At 36.8% G+C, this 22,394-nt stretch overlaps 1 protein-coding gene across 1 annotated transcript in view; it reads right to left on the reverse strand.

Moving 5' to 3' along the window:
- SEMA3A (sema domain, immunoglobulin domain (Ig), short basic domain, secreted, (semaphorin) 3A) overlaps positions 1 to 22,394 on the reverse strand; it is a 167,004-nt gene that overhangs the window by 102,585 nt on the left and 42,025 nt on the right. The window contains exons 2-3 of the mRNA XM_010179551.1: positions 14,395 to 14,552; positions 11,699 to 11,761 (exon numbers count right to left, since the gene is read on the reverse strand). Coding sequence (XP_010177853.1) covers positions 11,699 to 11,761; positions 14,395 to 14,552 — 221 coding nt within the window. The remainder of the gene's footprint in view (positions 1 to 11,698; positions 11,762 to 14,394; positions 14,553 to 22,394) is intronic.

Below are 22,394 nucleotides of genomic sequence, written 5' to 3' on the forward strand. Positions count from 1 at the left end.
TGAGACAAAGGTTTTAACTTCAGGTACATTATAGATGTTTACACTTCCTCTAAAACTTGATTGAGTTTATGGGGCCCAGATCCTTAGCTTCGTGCTGACAGTTTATTGAAACGAAAAGTGGCTAAAAGCATTTGCATCATACTGTGGTACTGCAGCCAATGCACAACCCCACTCCAAATTCTGCTGTGTTTATGTCCTATTTGTAGAACAAGTTGAGAAATTATTAAACCGTCACTGGCATTTACAATGTGAATAAAGTCACAGAGGTCCAGTGTGTCTGGACAGAGATTTTAAGTCTCAATTTCAACTCCAAATATTATATACTATGCATAAGGGCAGAGGGCCTGTTTAGAAGAGAAGATAAAGTGATAATTAAGTTTTCCAGAAGGGCACCCACTATATGAATATCAATATGTCTGACTTACTAACCAAACATACACATTTATTTTTTAAGAGTTTTCTAATATTTATATATCAAATTGATAGAAGGGCTTATGCCGAAAGAGATTAGCCTGAAAAAATAAATCACAAAGAAAACGTCTGCAACCAAAAGCATAGGAGCCAAATGCAGAAAGACTGAAAAACAAACACTACAGATATGTAACACTGATTAGGCTGTGTTATGCAGACTTTTCCCGGACAGTTACAAAAATAAAGTCCATCCATCTGTCAAAACATCTGCTCCGCGTATTAAAATTAAAACAGAATTTAGGTGTTTTTTATGAGTTTCCAGTAATTATCTCTCCTCGAGAACCCTGGAATTTACATCCTTCAGTCTGGATTACTGACGCAACAGAGTTTTTAATGACATCTTTTTAAGCGGAAGTTAAAGGGCAAGTCCTTGTGACCAACTAATATCCAGATTTTTCTCCTTATTTTAAGAAAGCAATGACTTTTTTTTACCGGGATGTCCATAGTGCTTCTCAGATATTACAGCAAATGCAAATTGCCAGATTATGCAGAGCAGTAAGTAGAAGGCTAAATAATCCATTACAGTATCATTAGCTTCAACAGTTTTCTGCTGGTTTAATCCATATAAAGATCAGATCCTGTAATACATTCTTCCTTTATTTCAGTCTTCCCACATACCCAAGTGATTAAAATATCAGAAGGTTTTGTCTAAACTGGATGGACAAGGGGATTTAAAGCTATCATCTAACAGCTGGACAAACAAAATAAATACATATTTTATCTTTCAAACAAAAGTGGATGTGCAGTGTCCATATAAAGACCCATCCATGAGTTTAATTAATAAGTATATTTTTCTCTTCTTCTTCTGACCAATTAATTGAATTCTCAAGTTGCTAAGTCAGGGATATCCATGGAGAATAAGTAATCCCTAATATTAGTGCTGTCATTCAAATTTATCACACTGCTGAAAGATGTTCCTGACTTATCAGAGAGCTTTTTAACTTCTCTCTCTTGCTATTGTCAGCTGTGATCAGTTCTGTCTGTATTGGCTAGGTATCTTCTCCAGCACGCAGCAGTATCATTTCAAGGAAAATATTTCTGGAGTGTTAGTGCAATAAATATATGTGTGATTGCCATGTACACAGATGATCGATTCTCAGCTAGACCCTGTGAACGTTTTATCATGTCAGTAAGCACATACAAGGAAATGAACTCTACATGGCATATGCTTTCACAGTTCTTGCTGCTTGTCTGCAAGTTTTTGTAAAATGCAGTAAGGTTATCTAAAAATTGTTTCTGTTTTCTTCTTTCTATTACAGTAGCACTTAGGAAAATCTTGTTCAAAGAGCACAGTCTGCCTGAACAGGCCGAGAATAGGCAGGGAACAAAACAAATTATTGCAGACCTGTTAAAATGCAATGATCTTTTACAACTTTATTTTATTGGAGTAAGGTAGTTGGTAACACTGCTGCGGAGCTGCTGTGCTAAGTGCTGCATTGGCAGTAATAGGAAAGTCCCCAAGTACTGGGAGCTTTGTATAGGCCCTAATGGGTGGGGAAATGACACCTGCCACCTGTACTGGAGGAGATAACCTTCCAGCTGAACCTGTATAGGCAGCTGCGCGATTTCAGAGTGGGAGAGGCCAGCTGGCATGAAAACTTTTTGCAAACTGTGATTTATTACTGTGTACCCCTTGCAGTTTAGATCAATAACATAATTCCATCCCTGTTTTGTCATTATTGTACCTTGCAATTAGCAGGATCAATGCTTTATAGTCCTACCCTCTGAAAAGGAGTCAGTCTGCACAGCTGAGTGAAGTGAGTTGCATAGCTGAAGTTTCGAGGTCTGTTACAGAAAGGCATCTCTATTAACTTAGTTCTTGGGGATTACACACCCATTAGCCAAAGCCTTGTAATCAGTGTGTAGTATATCACACACACACATACCCACACAAATCCAATACAAACCTTGAGAATGTCTAGCCAAACAAAATACATAGGTTCTTTTATAAAGCTGTTATTATGTGGACTGAATTCTAATTGTACTCGTCTTCCCACCTCAGAGCTTTGAAAAAGATGACAGATCCCCAGATCCAGTGGCCCTTATACTGGATCATGGTCTGGATGACTTGACCCCTCTGGAGGTGTCAGGAATGACACTAATCTTAGGCATGGTGGCCACTGTCAACATTGCAAAGGAACCATTGATTAATTCCATATCTAGATCTTCCTTTGCTGTCAAGAAGTGCCCCGAGAAATTTCAGACTGAAGGTGCTGATGAGGGTTGATAGGACATTTTTGGTTGCCTAGCAGAGCTTACTGTACTTTCAGTTATCTTTCCAACTAAGTTATGCCTGCTACCCATCTGATCTTTTGGTATGACAAAAATTTATGAGAATATTTAAAATGTATAATTTATTCAAGTTGCAGGATGTCTGCATGAATGTAAACTATTAAGGCATCAAGACAAGAAAAAAGAAGCCTACTAACAAAGCATATGACAAAAAAGTGAATGAAAAAGCCCAGATATATCCGGATTCGTTCAAGCCACAAAACTGCATGCCATATTAGCAAACAGTTGTATTGTCAGCACACTTGCAGAGCAGATGGAAAGCTCCCCTGGTTCTTCCTTTCTGTCAGCAAGGAGGAAACACAAAATGTCTCTGTCTACCTACCTGCAAATCTGGTGGTCACTACAGATGCTTGGTCATTTGACCCAGAGCTTACCCCTAAGGCTAAGCATGGAGGTAGCTAAACCAGGTGGGATGCTCCCTAGGGTCTGTCCGGAAAACAGTCATAAACCAGAAGCCATCAGAAGCCATTCTTTAAAGATGCCTCCCTTGACTCAAGGACCAAACACATCAGGCCTTCAAATCTTTGTTGCTAGCACCAACCCTCTGACCTAGCAGTTTTAAGAAGATTTCTTCAAATTTTTTGGCATTCAGTATGTTCCAATTACAAGGTATGTTTTCAGTCCTTAAATATTTATTCAACAGATGCAGATATTATTGTTCTGAACCTGTGGCTTGGGATGCCAAGAAAAGGTTGCAGCACTAAATACCTGATTTAATGACCATCTCATACTTTTGTACATCTGATTGATGCACAACTAAGAAGACAAAACAAAGCCTTTTGTGCATGCAGTCCAGCAAACAAGTGTGCTTTCAGGATTTTGCAGCCGCAGTATGATTCCTGAACATTAAACCTTTCCATAAGCATTAGCAAGCTTCCGTTATTTTGATTTGTTATGGTTTTGAGTAGTATGTACTTCCTAAAGCTTAGAATTAATTTATTTGAGGAAAAGAAGAGTATTCCAGGAATAACTCAAGACACTGAGAACTCTTGAGGTCAAGCAGAAGCCACTTCTTTTCTGACCATAACTTTAAAACAAAATTGGTTTTGCTCTGCAGAGCAAACTTGTCCCACATTTTGGCATGGCTTTATCAGGAAAGAAGTGAGCAACACTGCTAGGTTTCAGCTCACGCACCCTCACCAAGCCCAGCAGCAATTTAAGTTGTGACCACAGTCTAGATCTAAAGAGTCTCTCTCATCTATCTCCTCTATCTGGGTGGGGTAGTCACCTGTCTCCTGGAGAAATGAGATTACACCCCACCTTTCCGAATAGGATCAACACCTGCTAATTGGGTGGAGTATTTCAGAGAAACAGGTTGTCAAGCCTGTTATAGGCACATAAAGCACTTGACTTGGTATCGGTCAGCATGTTTTCATTCAGCATAGTACAGGCATATCCTGTAATGGCTTCCATTCACAGCCACCTAAGATAAATATACTCAAAACTTCTGTGTTGAAAGTGAATGTAAAACTATGACGCGTTGAAAGGAAGCAAAAGACTCTTGCATCTATAAGGGACAGTTGCTAAGCAATATGTGTGCCTGTAAATAAACATACTCTAAAACCTGGACTGTGAAGCTGCGTGTCCCTTACTCTGGGAATTCAGAAATCTGCATGTGGATATTAAACTATTTTGACACGACGGAGAGATGCAGAACAGAGAATCCTTAAGTGACAGAAGCCTGAAATTCCCTCTGAGTAAAAACGTGGCCTCAAAATGAAGTTGTTGAAACGAGAGTTTGCTAAGAGTTTTGGGTGGCTTTTTTAGATTGTGTGTGTTTGTTTGTTTGTTTTGTATTCATGATACATGTATAGTAACCTAAAATTTTGGAAGTTGTTAATTGGGAAGGATTTACCCAAGTGAAAAAGAGATCAATAGAATATTTGATCCAACGCAGACCACATCGCTCAGTCAGAAAAAGAACAAACAAAACCCAAAGGCAAGAGAGAAAGATACAGACTGTTCCTTTACTTACTGTTCTTACTTTCCTTGTTTCACCATCTTCAGGTGACAAAACTTTATCTACACTGAAAAGGATTTTTAAAGATCTTCTGTGACATGAAGATGTGGAAACTGAACAAAGCACTAGCTTTGACACAGGAAATAATTGCATATTATTTCCTAGGTTATTTTAAGAACTTTCCCTTTACTTCTTTTACTTATTACAAAAGAAAAAAAGACAATATTTTAGACTTGTGTGCAGCAGGAGGGAAAGAATTCAATATTTTTGGTGTAGGTAAGTAACAGGACTACAGAAAAAAAATTAGTAGAGGACTAATTCAATAGTGACATAGTGACCACATCTTCAGTAGAGGAACTGTGATATGTGATCTGTCAGAGAAGACCTATCCTTAATTTTTAAACTAGCCTTCTTTTCATTAAAGCAAGAGAAAAACACAAAAACAAAACCAACAAATAAAAAAACCCACCCACAACTAGTTTATTTGCTAAAATAAAAAGAATGTGAAGTGAATTAAAAAAAAAAAAGATGTGACTGGCACAGAAGAAAAAGCTTTTTTTCTGACTTCATAGGCTTCAAACTGAAGCCCTGAAAGAAAACAGGGACTAAACATAGCGATCATTTTTACTAGTTATCCAGCTAATGTGTTTCTCTGGAAAGAAATGTACAAAGAATAAATTTACTCTATCCATCTTGGGATGCAATAAATCAAACCAAGGAATTACACAACATCATTCTGAAATAGCAATAGGTGGTATCTCAGCCATAAATAAAAGTAATTCTCAGACTTTGCCACGGCCAAACTGAGGCTCATGAAGAAGACTTACTGATAGGAAATTAAAGTTGATAATTTTGGAAATGACTTCTTAATTTCTCCTTTACTTCCCCTTTGATAACCCTGTGACTTTGTATTTCAAAAAACAACAAAAGCATTTCTGCAGGACTGCTGAAATCTGCTGAATATTAGGTTTCTTTTAAAGCAAATTTATATAGTCACACCTATAAACAGAAAAATAAGCCCCAAATTGGAAAATTATCTTTCCCCTTGATCTGTATCAATTTGTTCCCCACACTGAAAGACTTAAATAACTTCTCATGATACATAAGCGGGTAAAATATGAAAATCTGAACAACTGCCAACTTAATTCTTCCTGTCTATAAGTACAGAACTTATTACCTTACAGTAACTGATTTGCCTTGGTTAGTTCATATAAAGAAATATATGCAAATGCCTAAATGAACACAAGCTGTAGGATCAACATCTGAACTAAAAGCCATAAATGAGGGTTTATGTTGGTGGGTGTGTTGTGGGGGTCCATCCAAGAACTGGAGCTGATGCAACCAGAATTTCCTGGGGGGAGAAAATTCTGCTAGAGAGCTCCACAGGACTTTAAAAGACTCCAGCATACTTCTTCTTTGCCAAGCTCAGTTCACCTCTAAGTGAAGGGGTTCTAGGTTTGTTTTATTAGCCCCCTTCCCATGTGTCTTTCTGTTTAGTTTGTAGGCTACGCAAAGCAGCTTTACACAGCAGCAATTCTAAAGCAGCTCACTACTTACAAAATGTCTCACCCTCTCATCTCCCAAATGGTAAGAAATGCCTTGGTAGGAAATCATGCCCACATTAAAGATCATGGACAAGATTAAGGAGTGAGCAGCCCACAAGCTAATAAACCAGTACTAACCGGGACAGTTGATAGAGTTGAAAGGGATATGCAGTGGCACTATTTGTCTACAAACGGTTCATAAGTCACATTTATCCTTGTAGTTGGTAATACTGAGAGTAAATTCTGTCCCTAACCTCACTGGAGGTCTGTCGCTTAGGAATTTTGCTCACTTTTCCTTTATGCACCTTTCCCTTTTCCCCAGGCTAGATGGGGGTCCTGGGTCTTCGGGCACTGTTAAAGGGTTTCAGTGCTATGTTGGAGACAGGGAGCTGGATGGGAAACGGGGATGGTGGTGAGGGCTGGTGACAGAAAAGCTGGAAGTCTGGCTGTAGAAGTCCTCTAAAGGATGAACTCTGGCAAGAAGGGGTGAACTTCTCTTTGGCATACCCAAAGGGCCAGAAGTAATTTGACTAAAAAAACTGTGTCTGTCAGATGAATTTAGAATAAGACTTTCTAGATCTAGCCAGCATTGTATATGTAATTTTCAGATTCCCTCTTCAGATCTTTGTTTACAATAACAGATGAAAATAATTACTCTTACTTTCTGCCTCCATGTTCTTCTATTTTCCCTAAGGCAACAACAGTAATAAAATGAGTTAAAGGGAATAGTTCTCATTTATTGCCAACTTTGTTTTTCCAAAGTATCACCAGATACGGCTGAGAGACGCTTGCTAAGTTACACACCACTTTTTCTTTTTTTTTTCCTTTTTCTTCTTTCTTTCCAAATTAAATCATTGCACACTGATGGATCTATAAGCCTATGGAACTGCTATTCTTCCTATGATTTAGGGAGGAGCTGGAAAACTCTAAAGGAAGCATAAACTGAGATGGCATATGAACACTTTGGCTTACAATAAGTATTATCATAACAAATGAGATGGTGAATTAAATTACAGCCATGTGAGTCTACCTGCATGAACCATAAACTTAATTATTAAGTGCCAGCCACACTTAAATGCAAAGTAGCGTGCACAGAATATAGCTATACCATGTGTAGCTTAAAGAGTCTTGCATCTTCTTAACAGGGAATAGCTTTCTGATCTGAAGTGATTCCAAATTACCACCAAGAGAACTATCAAGTATAAAAAAGTCAATCACAGTTGAATTCAGATAAGAGTTAATAACTAGGTAAAATTTAATGGCAATTAAATAGCCTAAGTAGATGTCTATCTCCAATAAATTATAATGCAGTCAATGCTAATACACACACAATTGTGCTGATACACTTTAGCTGCTAAAGTAAATGACCTGAAAGTGTATATCTCTGTATGGACCCATTTGCTTATGTGACAGTGCATATGTAGGAGCTTGCTGGTACCAAGTAAAAGCACTTGGTACTCTTTGTACCTGTTTGTATAGCAATATGTTTTTCCCAATAGGAACATCCAGGGAGGAGTTGATTTCATACAGCATGTAGAGCCTGTCTAAGTATCTGTCACTGTGTAGCTTGTCCTATGTGACTTTGTTGACATACCCACTGAAATTTTAAAGATTTATACATGTCAAGACCAGAAGGAACCATTTCAACAATTTAATTTGAGGTGGGATCTATAGAAGTAGCTAAATAGATTAGATAGTCAAATCATGTTTGAAAATAATATCCTAAGGTGCCCTTCAGAAACACATCTTTAAAGCTTTCAAGTCATAGAAATCTATCATACCCTTTAATAAGGATTTCTCTGATTAATTGTGTACCATGAACCACTACAGTGCACTACTTCTACGGTGCCTCAGCCAAATCTAGTGTAGAGATGTATCAACTAAAAAGCAGACAAAGCTTTAAAACAGTAGTATATTAATAGTTCAAGAACTAGATGAGCTTTCTAGTCAACAAGCTATCCCTACCCCTACCTGCAAAACTAACTAGTGTTTCTGGTAACTTTTGTAAATCACCCAAGCTTCACGTTGCTGGTTTATGACATCCCAGGAATGTCAGAGTGGAATTGTAGCCACTTTTTCTTTTTCCAGTTACCTATTATTTAACCCATATGTAATGCAGAGGCTGCCATGTGTTTCTGTCAGGTCCCAGGTGCCTGTGAGCTCTTAAAATCAAAATATTGAGGCTCACTAGTAAGGGATATGAATACCAGCATGTCTGAACTGTAAATTCAGTATAAAATCTGAGAAGTATTCTGTAGAGACTTTGTCTTCTTTGATCATTACCAGGGTCTGGTCAGGAATCATGAGAAATATTCACGGGACTTACAGCAACCAGAATAGATCAAATGAGAGAATGAAGTCCAGAATAGCAAGAAATCCTCACAGAATTGCTCATTTAGTTGAATTACATAAGCAAATATCTTATTTGTTATTTATAGTCTTTAATTTTTCATGAACAATGTTACTTTGGTGCTTGTGATACTCTATACTGAGGAAATGAAAAGATATTGTAATACTAAGTACTTACATGGGAGAGTAATTACAATTTTATTGGAAAAAATCTATTTTTTGTGGGAAAGTGTAGCAGTTAACTTCTATCAAGGAAGTCCTGCTCTAAGTATAGCATAGCCTATAAGTGGTAAGTCAGCCTCTTTTCTCAGCTTACCCATATTAAAAAAAAGATCCAAAGCATAGTTTAGCAGGTTTATCTATCTATACAGTGAGAAAAGCTTAACTAACATATACTAAGCCCTTTTAGGAACAGAAATGAAAATATCTGCTTAAGGAGCAAAGAGATCTCAGGAAAGTGAGAACAGCCCAAGTCAGCCTTCGTCCTCAAATCCCGCGTGGACTGTCCTGAGGTCCAAACCTGCTGTGCCTGGGCTGGCATGACTGACAGCGTTGGTATGAGGAATCCCTCTGAAGGGGTGAAAACGACAGTAAATTACCTCTCATAATTATGAGGGGAAATCTCGGGGGTCAGAGCTGAGGTTAGCAGTGGGGTAGAGCCGGGGTTATGCTTGTGCTGCAGCTGCTGCAGTGCACCTGGCCTATTAGTGGGGACCTGCATTTTCAACACTGCCTTCCCCTGGAGATCGATAATTAAAACTCAGTTTTTAAAAAAGACCTCAATGTAGAAGTATAGACTGTCATGCAGAAAGTCTGAACCGTCACAAGTGAAGAGTATCTAATATCTTAACAGTGGTATATGCTGAAAGCAATATTAAATCAAGTATGTTTTATATATCACTTTATTCATCTTCTATTTCTCTTGTTCCCTCTAATGAGAGTTTGTTGAGTTATTTTTATGGCCTGTATATTTCACACTCCCAAGGCACTGACAAAGGCTTTAAGGAAAAAATGAGGGAGGAAAAATAAGTTTCTTAAATGATTTGTAAACTTTATCTGTAATTAGTTATTTACATTAAATACTTTGTAGTGCACTGTTTTGTGGCAAGAATAGGTAGCTGTAAATACTTAAAGATGATGACCTGAACACACCAAGATATATATTCCATCTTTCTACTTGCCTATGAAAACTGGACCTACATTTCATATGACACATGCATTTATTTTTTTTTTCACCTACACTTGTAGAGAAGTCTAAAAATTAAAAAAAAAGCAAACACATCCCTAACAACCCATATATGTGAAAAAACATTTATGAAAACAAATTATTCGATCCTATCAACATTGTGCTGTATTAGTGTTATCCTCAGTTTGGGCCATACTGTGTCTCGAGCCCTGTACTCCCATTCTGCCTAATTCTTTTCCACCAGCTCATGGGAGCACTGCTTCTAATGCAGCAAATGTGCCAGGCTGTGGTGTGGGCTTCACCTTTTACTTATGATCTGCAGCTCCAGCTGTGCTAATATCATAGGAAGTAGAAGAATCAAGGTGAATAAAATAGTTACAGTATAAATAGTTCTCTCAAGCTTACTACAGGCAGAGGATGGGGACCTGAACTTCCCTCCTTACTCCAGAATAATATTGACTCAATTTACAAAGAACAGATTGGAATCAGCCTAGTGCAATGTATAGAACATACTCTTTTTTACTATTCTGAATTTCTAAAAATAATTACTAAAAATTAGAGTATACTTTCATTCTGATTGCTGAATCTCATTAATTTTCTAAGTTTCAACCCCAGCTATAAAAAAAAAAAGTCTACTTAATGTAGTATCATAATATTCAGTATAAGATCAAGCTGCAAGGTCAGTTAATTTGCCCAGACATGTAACGGTAGCCCTTTTTTTTTCCTAACCTTGAATATTTGATATTCTAGTCCTTACCGTGTAAAGTACTCCTGAAAATTGTTCGTGAACATGAAGATGGATTAATTTAAATGCATTATTTTTGTGTAATGAGATAGCCCAAGTATCTGGCACTTCAGCTGTCCCTGCACATATATAGCTTAGCCTATATTTCTTAGTTCTTACCTAATCCACCTCTACTGTTCCCAAATGGCTTCTTATGAAGACAACTGTCCTCTATGGCATAGGTAAAGACTGATGAAACTATTTTTATTGTGACCTAGGAAATTATTCAAATGGAGCTCTCTAGAGGCATATGGTTGGCATTATGAATATTTTACAGAATCATCTCTGAAAATCAGGCCAATAGCATATACACATGGGGCCAAGTTCCACTTTCAGTTATACCTTGGCAACCACAATGATTTCCCATTTGGCTATGCTATGCAAGTATTTGTTTGGCTTCTTGCATGCATGTATTTTTTATCTTTTCCTTTTTTTTTTTCCTTCTCCAGCCCTGTCTTCCCATTTCTCATTTTGTTCCTACCAAGAAGACAGTTATTACCAGTGTGGAATTATCATTATTTGGGGGCTACTGGCTATGTCTCTCCTACCTCATAAATACAGGGAATAAGATGTACACAGGAATGAGGGAAGATATACAGAAAATTCTGCCTAGTGTAACAGTGTCTTTCCTGAGGCACCAAAACTGATGCAGAATGTTAAAACCACTTTGACCTCAATCTTGCTATGAACTCCACGCACGAAAGAGCTCAGGGAAATCCACTGACTCCAGTGAGATACCACAAAGAGCAAGCACTTCTTGGAACTCACTGTAGGACTGGGACCAGGTGCGGGGCAAAATTAGGTCAAAATACTATGTACCCTGAGATCAGGAGACAATTATGTAGAGTGTTAATATTTCCTATTCTGATGTTTCTCCTCCCTTCTTTTTCTTGTTGATTCTTTTTTTGGTAGATCAATTCTATTTCATTTGCATGATTTCCATTTATAAATTTAAACCTAAGAAGTCTGAGATAACTCCAGACTGAAGTTATGATGAGAAGTGTGACCTTACAGAGGAGGAAAAGCACTTTAAGAATTAACACAATAAGACACAATAAAATATTTACAATGTTTTATAAAAGAAAAAAAATGCTAAAAAGATTTGTACTTACCAGAATATCTTTTCCAGCCCACTTGCACTCATCCCTTCGGGAATGAGATACAGGCCAAACAATCTAAAGACACAGAATAAAAATCACGTTGTGTTATTTCAAGCTTCAGTAATCACAAATTGCAGACTGAATGCTACAGAGTGTCTTTATCCAGTTTCTCTTTTCCCCATTCTTTTCCTTATTTCCTTTTCTTCCATAAAATTTGATGACAAAGAAATGAAATGGTAAGAGCAAAGTATGGGTCACAGGAATCACAATAAAAACAAACTTGAAATATAGTCCGTATTGTGAATCTCAGCAGTGAATCTTGAATTCTAGCACGAAGAGAGTTGACTGTTGATTTTCCTTCCACTGTTTTAAATCTCAGGTAATGGAAAGGAGATTGAGAGCAAAAAATTGCAGATACTCGGTAACAACAAATCCGTGTGAAATGCAAACAGATGTTAAGAGTTACAGCATCAGAAATGAGGTGTTTGTCTCTTCAGTGCATCACTAGTGTATCACTAGTTCACTCTTTTATTAAGTTTAGTTAATTAAATAATGAAAAGAAGCATTGGTATTTGAAATGCATCACACCATCAAAATAGAAATGTTTATGCTGTTCCTATAGAGCTACACTAACACACGTAAACCTAAACCAAGGTTTACTGTAGTGTTTGCTTAGCAGAAAATGGATCTCACCTCATACAGAGAAAATCCAGAGACCCTCACAGTCAATTATTCATGTTTCTTTGAAAAGCTTTTAGGAATTACATATAGAATAAAACATGATCTTCCCATAAAATGCCAGGCTATTCATTTGGGAGTCTCAGATAATGCAATATGAATGTCCATAAGTCTGGATTACACTCTTGGTGTTCAATATAGATTGCTAAAAGAAAGTAAAAGGCAACATATTCAAAAAGAAAAGAAAAAAAAAAGACTATTGATAACAGAAGTGATCGAAGGAGATGTTATATATGACATTTGAAAATACAGTTTGCAACCACGTTTTAAAATTCAAAATTTTCTTAAAACTTAAAGAAATCCAAAAAGCAACTGAATATCTTAAGTCTATAAAATAAGGCTGAAAATTTTATGAGCACATTCTATCTCAAAGGATTCCTGCTACTTCCTGTTTCTATTCTCATCTTAAAATGTGCAGAGACATGTGAAAACTGAAATTTACTAGGTTGAAAAACATTAACCAAACTTCTTAGATCTCCCAGAAGGATCAGTTCAAGTTCAGTTCAAGTTTTGGGCAAAGATTTCTATAGTATGCAAACCAGCGTTGTAATCCGTAAAATGAATGGCTAGGTATTCTTTTTCCTTATTCTCACAGCACAATATTTTCCTCTAATTTGGTTTAAAAGTCAGCATTTAGACAGAAATCTCAGTTCATTTTTCACATGGTGAAGCTTGAGCTCAAGTGTGGCACTGGCTACACTGTAAATTTGATTGAAGTTTCTTCTGTGACACTCCTGTCTTTAATAAGGAGATCCCTAAATTTAAGCCTTTTGTCTGCTCTCAAATCTAAAGTCTACATTGTAAGTCTGTTCTTTAAGTCTGTTGCAAACATTCAGTTCCATGTTACCAACAGCAATTCTTTATTTAATATAGCAATATCTGTATATAATTTCAAATAGTGTTCTAAATGTATCTGAATGCATGAGTATGTAAGATACAATTCCTCACATTTTACAGAGCTGGTTTCTGCAATGGAAACACCTTCTTTCCTTTAATTATTCCAGATGTTTTGCACATTAAGCTATCAGCTCCTCAGAGAATTCAAATAAATAGCTAGTTTCCTTTATAGCTGCTCTAAAGAGAATAGAAAAGAAAATACCCAGTTTTTCTTTTATCCTTTTTCCTTAGAGAATACAAATGAATAGCCTGTCTTCCCTCTGAACAGAAAACACAAGGTATTTATTGCTATCATCTTAGGAAGCTAATAGTCAACCGGGCAAAAGGTCAGGAACACTAAGAAAAAAAAAAATCCCTGGGTATTGAAGCAATATATCTCTCATAAAAGGGTACTCTCTGGATTTTAAAATGTGCCATTGAAATACTTAAATATAACAAATCAAACCTTCATCCCATTGTTTACCTTCTCAGCATTTTGTCTTATTAAAATAAATGAAAAATGAAATTATTTATTTAGACTCCAACAAAAGAACATCACTAAACTGTTTGTCAGCTTTTAATTCATTGCCAGCTTGTATTGGGAAGTTATACTCTTCATCAAGAATGGCATGATTTTATGGACCTATTCCTCTTTTATTAATACTGAATCTATTTCAGTGTGCCTGCAAGTGCTGGGTTAAAGAAAGGAAATCAACACTCGGACTTCCAAACAGTTTCTTTTTATCTGCAAACAAATAAAGAGTAATAAGGCTTTCTGTGCAAACAGAAAATAATAATAAAATAGTTGTTTGGGCTTTTTAGCAGTAAACATGAATGTATGTCTTGTTTGGGAAATAGCTGGATTATTCACTTATCATTTACTTTTTCATAGTCTGTAAATTATACAGCCATAGCTTATAGGCTCATTATAAATTTCTCATCATAGACTCAGCAAATGTTTTTGTTGTAATAGTATTCCTGCCATCCAAATGCTTACTACAGAATTCATACGGTGCAAAACATACTCTGAGTTTTAACAATTCTGGAACATTAAATGCATGTATTTACATTGTACAAAACATGAATGAAAGTACCTTTTGATACTCCTTGATATTAACCAGGTTGAAAGAAAAGATGTGATCCTTTGCTCCAACGTACAGACGACTCCGTTCTTCGTCCAAGAGGAAAGTATGGTAACTGGAGCTATTAGCTAGTCCATGGAAATTTATTATATTGTTTGATTCCAACATTTCTGTAAGATAAAGGTAATATTTTCCTTGTTAATATGGTCAAATAAAATACAGATGTACATTTTGACTTGCATGGCTTTCATTTTAGGAATTTATATTTATGGAGTAGAAACCAGTGAAAGGATTATGTACCTGGGTCCATGAAAGTTTTTATTTCAAGTACCCAAACTCAAACTGCTTGTGAGATTCAGCACTACACAAACAAAGGTCAAAACATCAGTGAAACCAATTAAAATAATGTATAAGGTTTTAAGTGGTAAAATTCTATCCATGTAACTCATCAACTGTTGGACAAAATTCAATTTTGTTCAATTAATGAGATTTACAAGGATAAACCTGAGGATGATGAGATGATAAAAACCACATCTAAATACAAAATCTCTTTTTTCCAAAACTATTTCATACAGATCTGTAAGTTATGAGGAAGGTGATAAGAATGACTAGCTGATGAGATAAAATAACACGTACAATCTATTCTTAAATGTATTATTATCTTTCCAGCTTACTGACACAGGCAGCATGTTGTTGCCTTGCTTGGAAATGTGTTTTTATCCATCAGAAGAATAAAACTAGAGAACGGAATTTTGTTTCTGTTTAAACTCAAGAATGATTTTCTAGTTCTCCTACTCCTCACAGAGCCACTGCACTTGCCAAGAACAGGATTTTTTTAAGGTACGAGGATCCACAGAATCCTCTTAGCTGTTCACAAACATTAACAAAGGCATATGCATTTTCCCGAAACCACTTAAAAATATTTTTTCTGCAAGATAATACAGACCATATTAGTATAATCTCTCTTTCTTTATTTCTCTCTACCTATATTCATATTGGGACCAAAGCCAAACAATCTCTACCATTTCAAGGCATGTCAGCATTAGTAAGTCATTGATAAGAAACTTTCCCTGTGATGACAAATCCCTGACCTTGTGATGCACGGAGGCAAACACACAGTTTTAGGAGCAGGAGCAGTTCCATCCATGCCAGTGCAGCTCCACACACAGCATCCACGAGGACAAATGAGAAATGGAGTAAATACATCGGGATCCAAGGGCTGGTGGCTAGAGGCCACAGCGAGACCTTCAGGCATTTCACATTTGTGTTAGCTCTGCCATATGTGCAAGCCAAGGATGTGTGTCCTTTCTTGCAAAACATCTGCCAAATTCCTAGATGTCTAAGGTGTGCTTAACAGTGCAGCTACCTGCTACCACTTTTTGATTTTCAGTAAGATGACTCCCATTTTCCACCATTACTCCAACTGATGAGTGAGTGTAGGATAGCATCCCCTACACTGCTAAAAATCAAGGCAAAGCTGATGTTAAAACAGAAGCTTCTGCTTAATTTTCTTTTTGAACTAATTTTCCCTCTCTTTTTCCACTTCTTTTATTTTAACTAGAACAAGGAAGATGCTGGATGGGGCTTTTTAAGACTTACATAATAGCAGTACATATAATTTTAAAGAATTTCAGTGTCTGCAGCTTAGTAGTAGTCCCACAGATGTTGAACCTATTTTTTGCATTCACTTATACCAGGTGGATTTTGAAGCAGGCTGATACTCTATAATGGCAAGAATTAAGAGGCAACATATTCAAGGAAGATAAAGATAACACTAAGAGTGCACACCATTCAGGCTAGCTTTGCCCCAGTATTCTTTGTGCTTATTTGGGAAAACTTTCACTAGCATCAAAGAGTTAATTTGTGCAGTAGTGTAACAAAGTGTCAGAGCATGCACTGCATTTTCTTCCTTATTCTGTATTTTTTCTGGCTAAATATAACTACATATTTGTACTACAGAATACTTTTTAAAATGTGTACTTCTCAAAACTTAAGTTCTCTCTTTTTTTTCCTTTTTTTTTAATGTAACAAGAAGAAATCAAATCACCCCAAGCAGTCTTGTCAAAATAATTCTTCTGGCTTCCTGCCAAGTTCTAGAATTTGACTGTATTGTCCTCCAGTTCACTTATTTGCATTTTGTTAGAGACTTTACTAATTCTCTTTACATTGTAATGACTGATTCAGATGTTGAATGTCGACTCACTGAATAGTGAGTGATGCAGATGATTGATTGCTTAACTTGCCTTAGATCTCTCTTGGCTAGAAAAGCTTTGCTGTCATCTGTATCTGATCATTTTTCTTATAATATAGCTGTCAAAAACCTTTGTAATTTTTTCATCTTTCTTGGTTTGAACTCACACAGGTATGATTCTGCCCTTTGTGGCTCTGGCATAAAGACAAGTGTCTGCTGAAGTCAGTGTTACACAAATGAAAAACTGCTATAAATGGAAATATGATCAGTTAGGCACAAAGCTACTTGGTTTAAAACAAGCCTGATATGATTTTGCTAATGCAGAGTTCTAAATATTCATATCCACAGATGGTGATTGATGTTTTCTTTTCTAATATTAATGAAAACCGCCAGATCATAACATTGGAGTATACGGTTTATTACGGCCAAGAGTAAATTACATCATCATCTTTATTGTTCAGATGTCTCCACAGTACAACTTAAAAGGACCAGGTGTAGCTGTACAGGGAAATATATGTATCTTTTTTTTTTCTTTTAATTTTCTTTGTCTCTTTAGAATACGTAATGACATTAAAAGTAACACTGGTGGGGTTTTTTGTGAAGATGCAATTTAAAGTCAAACTAAAAGCTAAATCCCATTCCTTCTCTAAGATTAGGACATTTCTCCTGGGTTTTGTCTATTATCTGTTGTATTGTCCTATTACTGACTTTTGCAAGAGATGGCCAGATTTACAGGGTCTATTGCCCAAAAAATTAGGCTTAGGCATATTCCATGCAATGTATTTCAAACTATGTGAAATCAGGTTTTTCCCTATCAGGAATCAGGTTGAGAATATAGGTTAAGGAGAAAAATGTCATTTGGGTGCTTATGATTCTCATTCACTACTAATTTAGTTAGGATTCAGTTACATCACAACTAAGAGGTGAAAACCTAAATGATCTCTGCAGTTCCTCTGCTGTTTATTCTAACGTACGTGTAGTCCTCCAGTGATGAATATGGCTTCATATGACATTCTGGAAAGGGCTGTTGAAGAGCAAAGCAATGGCATTTGCACAATCAATACAAATTAAGTATTCTACTTCCTCAAATTAATTAGTTTTAAAGTGTCTACCATCCAGTGTCTTTTCAGTATCCAGCCAGTGACCACTGCTGAGAGAATGACAGAAAACAGCAGCGGTAGGGCTCACTCCCAGAAGGGCACAGATATCCATCAGTTCTGTTAAGTGTCGATCAGTCATGCTGGCATGGTATATGGCTGATCAGTGCAAAAATAAACCAAGATTTACAACAAAGATTGCATTGCAGTGACGAGGAAAATTATGAATGTCTTCAATAAGTCAATAAAATTAATGCTGTCTACTTTGCATACCCTAATTATTTTCCAATTTTTGTTGCTGTTGTTCTAATTAAAGGCTGATGCATCCATGGCCTATGCAGACAGATAATGGTTGCCTGTTCCTAAAATAATTTTTTTACCTCCTCTATGCTTTGTTCAGTTGTTGGTTTTTTTTATTGCAAAGATGGTAACATTACTCCACCAGATGTTGCAGTCAAGTACCATTTCTTCAGTAATTGCTCAGAGAGCATTTTCTTATTTCCTTTTGACACATCCTCAGCTGTAGTAGTGCCTGTTGTTTTGAACAGGAATGAATGATCCTTATACAGCTAACCACTGCATACTATGACTGTAGTACTGTCAGTAAAACACTGTATGAGGTAGATTTAGAGTGGGTGTTGATATTTTGAAGGTAATAAAGACTTCATTGCTTTGGTTATTGATGCTTGCTTCCCACATTTATGAAGAGTGTTGCAGGTGATCAAAACTAACGGTTTTAAATGCAGTTTATCTTAAAAAACCATCATATCATCATGAATTTTCACTCATGATGATCACTGAAACCAGCTGGAGCTTGAGTTTCTCAAGATTTGTGGGTCAGATTCTCCTATTAACCACTTCACTTCAACTACCCTTAACTCACAGTCCTGACTTGCTTGCTCTGTCTTAGTCTCCTTTCTTTGCCAGCATCCAAGCTTGAAGTATTTAACCTTCTTTCAGTGTGCCTTTCTGTAGACTCTGCATGGTCTTTCTTCTGTTAACTGATGTTTCTGTTGATCCAGTCTGACTTATGTCAAAACATTCACTTCGCCAGACCAAGCTGGCAAATTTACAGAAGAAAACCAGTCCCTAACTCCTGCCTGCCTTTTAATACGTGGTTATTTAATTTGCTAATGGAATTGCAACTTAATAGTATGTATACATACAGAGGGCCAAATTCCTGCAGTGAAGTCCATGGAGATATGCATGCACAAAGAATGTAGATTTGGTTTATTTTTATGACACTTTTTTCATTAAAGAATAAGCCAGAAAAGCACAGCTATAGCTAAGATAATACAGTCAGGCAGATCCAGAGGTTTGCTTTATCCATGGTTGGTATTCCACTCTAAACCTTGTTTTATGTCTGCGTTCCTTCAGTGGAGTTTGTCAAGAGGAGAACATAACAAAAGAAAACCATCGTATTTTTTACTTCACTACTACCAGGCAAAATATGTTTTTAGTGAGAGGGAGTTTGCCTGTGTAACAAGTTAGACAATTTGTGAGCTTTGGTCTGTGTTCTTGTTATAGACTTCACAATAACATGCCAGCCAAGGTTATTTTTGTTGATAAGGATCAAAGGGTCATATCAGTTTCTAGAAAAATCAGAGGAAAGGCCTCCAATTTTCCTCACTAGGATTCAGATCTGGTCCTGTCCTATTACTGGTGACGCTGCAGAGTAACTGGATTATACAGGCAGTTCTGCTCGTCATAACATGCTTGTGAATAAAATGAGTGGGTTGTTGGTTGCACAAAATTCTCGACCTTCATTCCTTTGCCAGCAATGATAAGATCTCGCTGTGTATCTCCTAGCCGTAGATAAAAGATGAGTCAATGCGTATTATGCCATCAAACAGGGATTTTGCTGAATTGTGAGCAATGCCTCCCACAATGTCATGCTAGAACATTTCCTTCTTCTCCAGCCAGGCTTTTACTTTGGCTACAGAGTATCAGGTGGCTGCATGCTTGCACATGCATTTGTTGCTTACAGATGCACATTGTGCCTGCTCTATATATCAGCATGTATATCTGTCTAAATAATCCTGGGTATAAATTAATCATTACTCATTAAGTGATTATTTGCTAAATTCTAAGATGCTAACTCTACCGTGCAAGGAAAAATGTGGGTATTTCAACTTCCAACCTCTCCTGTAGCTGCCCTATTTTATTGCTATGAGTGCAGACGGTGAAGTCTGCGTCTGTGAAAGAAGTTAAGGTAAAGGCAGGGATTGGCAGGATGACAAAACAGCTTCCTGCAAGGCATTAGCCCGCAGAGCTAACCTGGCAAAACCAGGGATATAAGCAGGGAAAAGGCACCAGATTTGTTGTGAATCCATTCTGCATCTCAAAGAGACAAGGGCTGTTGTGAACATGGCTTCACATGGGGTACTTCAATATATTATAGAAGTTTTCAGGAACAAACTCAGATGGGTGCTTGTCAGGTGTCTGAAACCAGGTAAGCTTCACCCTGTCCAAAATGTAATGCTTAGTAACTTGGCCAATGGCCTGAAGGATAACACCTTCCCACCCCCCCCCCACACACAAATATTTTACTATTTTATTCCTCAACTACGTTCTCTCATCTATACTTTAGGATCTAGCCCTTAGTGAGGAGAGTGGTTCAGCTGCCCACTCTAAGAAAAAACAAGAATCTTGCTAACAGTTTACAGTACAATTCAAACTTCTACAAAGTAATCAATTAAAACAATGGACATCTAATTTAGCCATTGTTTAATATTTCACTAGATTAAAAAATATAAAAAATATTAATTGCAGAAACCTTTGTTTTGTTGCATCTTTTACTTTAACCAATCAGGCTATCAGTCTTTTATCCAAACTGCTCCAACATTTCCAAATTCTTTTTGACAATTAGCATTTGATTTCCTATTAGGAGCAGAAGAAAAATTACACAGAAAATTATTTTTAAAACCCTTAAAAACTTATGTTTTCACATAATTTTGGAATTATGCTGCTTTGTAATATTAGAAAGTGATCATTTTTATCTGAAATTAAATAAAAAACAGGTTTATAAAGTGTATGAGCTCACACAGAGCAATAAGTTTATCCATTTTTAGAAATGTAACAAGAAAAAAATTGTAATCAGCACCATTAGTTTTTTGCTACATTATGAGCCAGACAAACTTGAAACTACACAGCATTTGCTGTTGATGGCAATTCAGTGTTATTGTAATTTGAATGAGATAAATCACTGAAAGAAAAGGGAGGGTTATCTTATCAGTAATCAAAATACAATTGGAATGGAGCCTCTCACAGCTGTTCTATCAGCTCTAGCTTTCATCCTCTCCGTCTACCTTATCATAACTGTTGCCAATCACCTGGTTTCGCTGAACTCTACTAGAAGGAGAAAAAAAACAGAACCATTTTTTCTGTTGTAAAACTTTTGTTTCTGGAAGAACACACAGTTCTCTGAACTATGTTTTCACTACAATTTTTCAATTAGAAGTAGCTAGGACAAGATACACAGTTTTTAGCGCACTCGTGATGTGAACCAAGCATTTTAAATGAAACACTCCTGCCTACCTTCCACTGCAGCAAAGAAAACTTAAGGGCCATGAGTACAGTTTGATTAAAACCAGATACTTGGAAGAAGGAATGTTGCACCAATGTTTTGTTTCAGTTGCACCAGCATAAGCATGGACTTCTTTGACTTCAGAATACTGATGCATATGTTTTTTATACTGTAAAACTGAGAGAAGATTTTAGCTTATTAATGTCAGCACTATTTAGCTATATGACAGCCCTTAAAGTGTTCATGATTTGAATAATTGAAGAGGTCACCTGATATTTCAAAGACATAAAACCTTTAGAATTCTAAAGTCAACCTGTTTTCCCTTTATTATTTGTATTATTTTCCCTTTTGTCTCTGAAAGTGAATCCAGATTACCCTTAGTGTTCAGTTGTTTTCTTATAAGACATGAGAAATATTAACCTCTGAGCTAAATAAAGACTTGTAAAGCTTTATTTCATAGATTTGTAACATTATCATAACATCCCATGTTACAAATTTGGCTTTGTGAGAAAGGCTATGGCACATACTTAACTCTGAACTTCAAAGGAATTTAAGCACAAGATGATTATAAAATCAAAGACAATAAATATTACCTAAAACATTTTTTGTGTATAATGAATCTGGCAGAAATATATGATGGTGAAGAGACCGGGATCTAGTTTTACTAAGCAGTTATCTATGTAAGGGAAAATTCATCTGGCTTAAGCTTTGCATAGATAACTTCTTTGCTACCTCCCATTTGTGCTGGTATAAGGAATGCTCAGAAGAAAGAATGAAGTGATGCATTGAGCCCCCAGCTATGAGCCCCCAGCTGTTAGAATCATAGACTCATAGAATGGTTTTGGTTGGAAAAGACCTTTAAGATCATCGAATCCATCTATTGATCCAGCCCTACTAAGTCCACCACTAGACCATGTCCCTAAGCACTACATCTGCTCATCTTTTAAACACCTCCAGGGATGGTGACTAAGCCACTTCCCTGCGCAGCCTGTTCCACTGCTTGACAACCCTTTCAGTAAAGAAGTCCCTCCTAATATACAACCTATACCTCTGCTGGTGCAACTTGAGGCCATTTCTTCTTGTCCTAGCACTAGCTACCAGGGAGAAGAGACCGTCCCCCACCTCAGGTGGTTGCAGAGGGCAATAAAGTTTCCCTGCAGTCTCCTTTTCTCCAGACTAAACAACTTCTGCTCCCTCA

This window comes from Mesitornis unicolor, unplaced genomic scaffold (assembly GCF_000695765.1).
Source record: "Mesitornis unicolor isolate BGI_N332 unplaced genomic scaffold, ASM69576v1 scaffold14002, whole genome shotgun sequence".
NCBI classification, from domain to species: Eukaryota; Metazoa; Chordata; class Aves; order Mesitornithiformes; family Mesitornithidae; genus Mesitornis; species Mesitornis unicolor.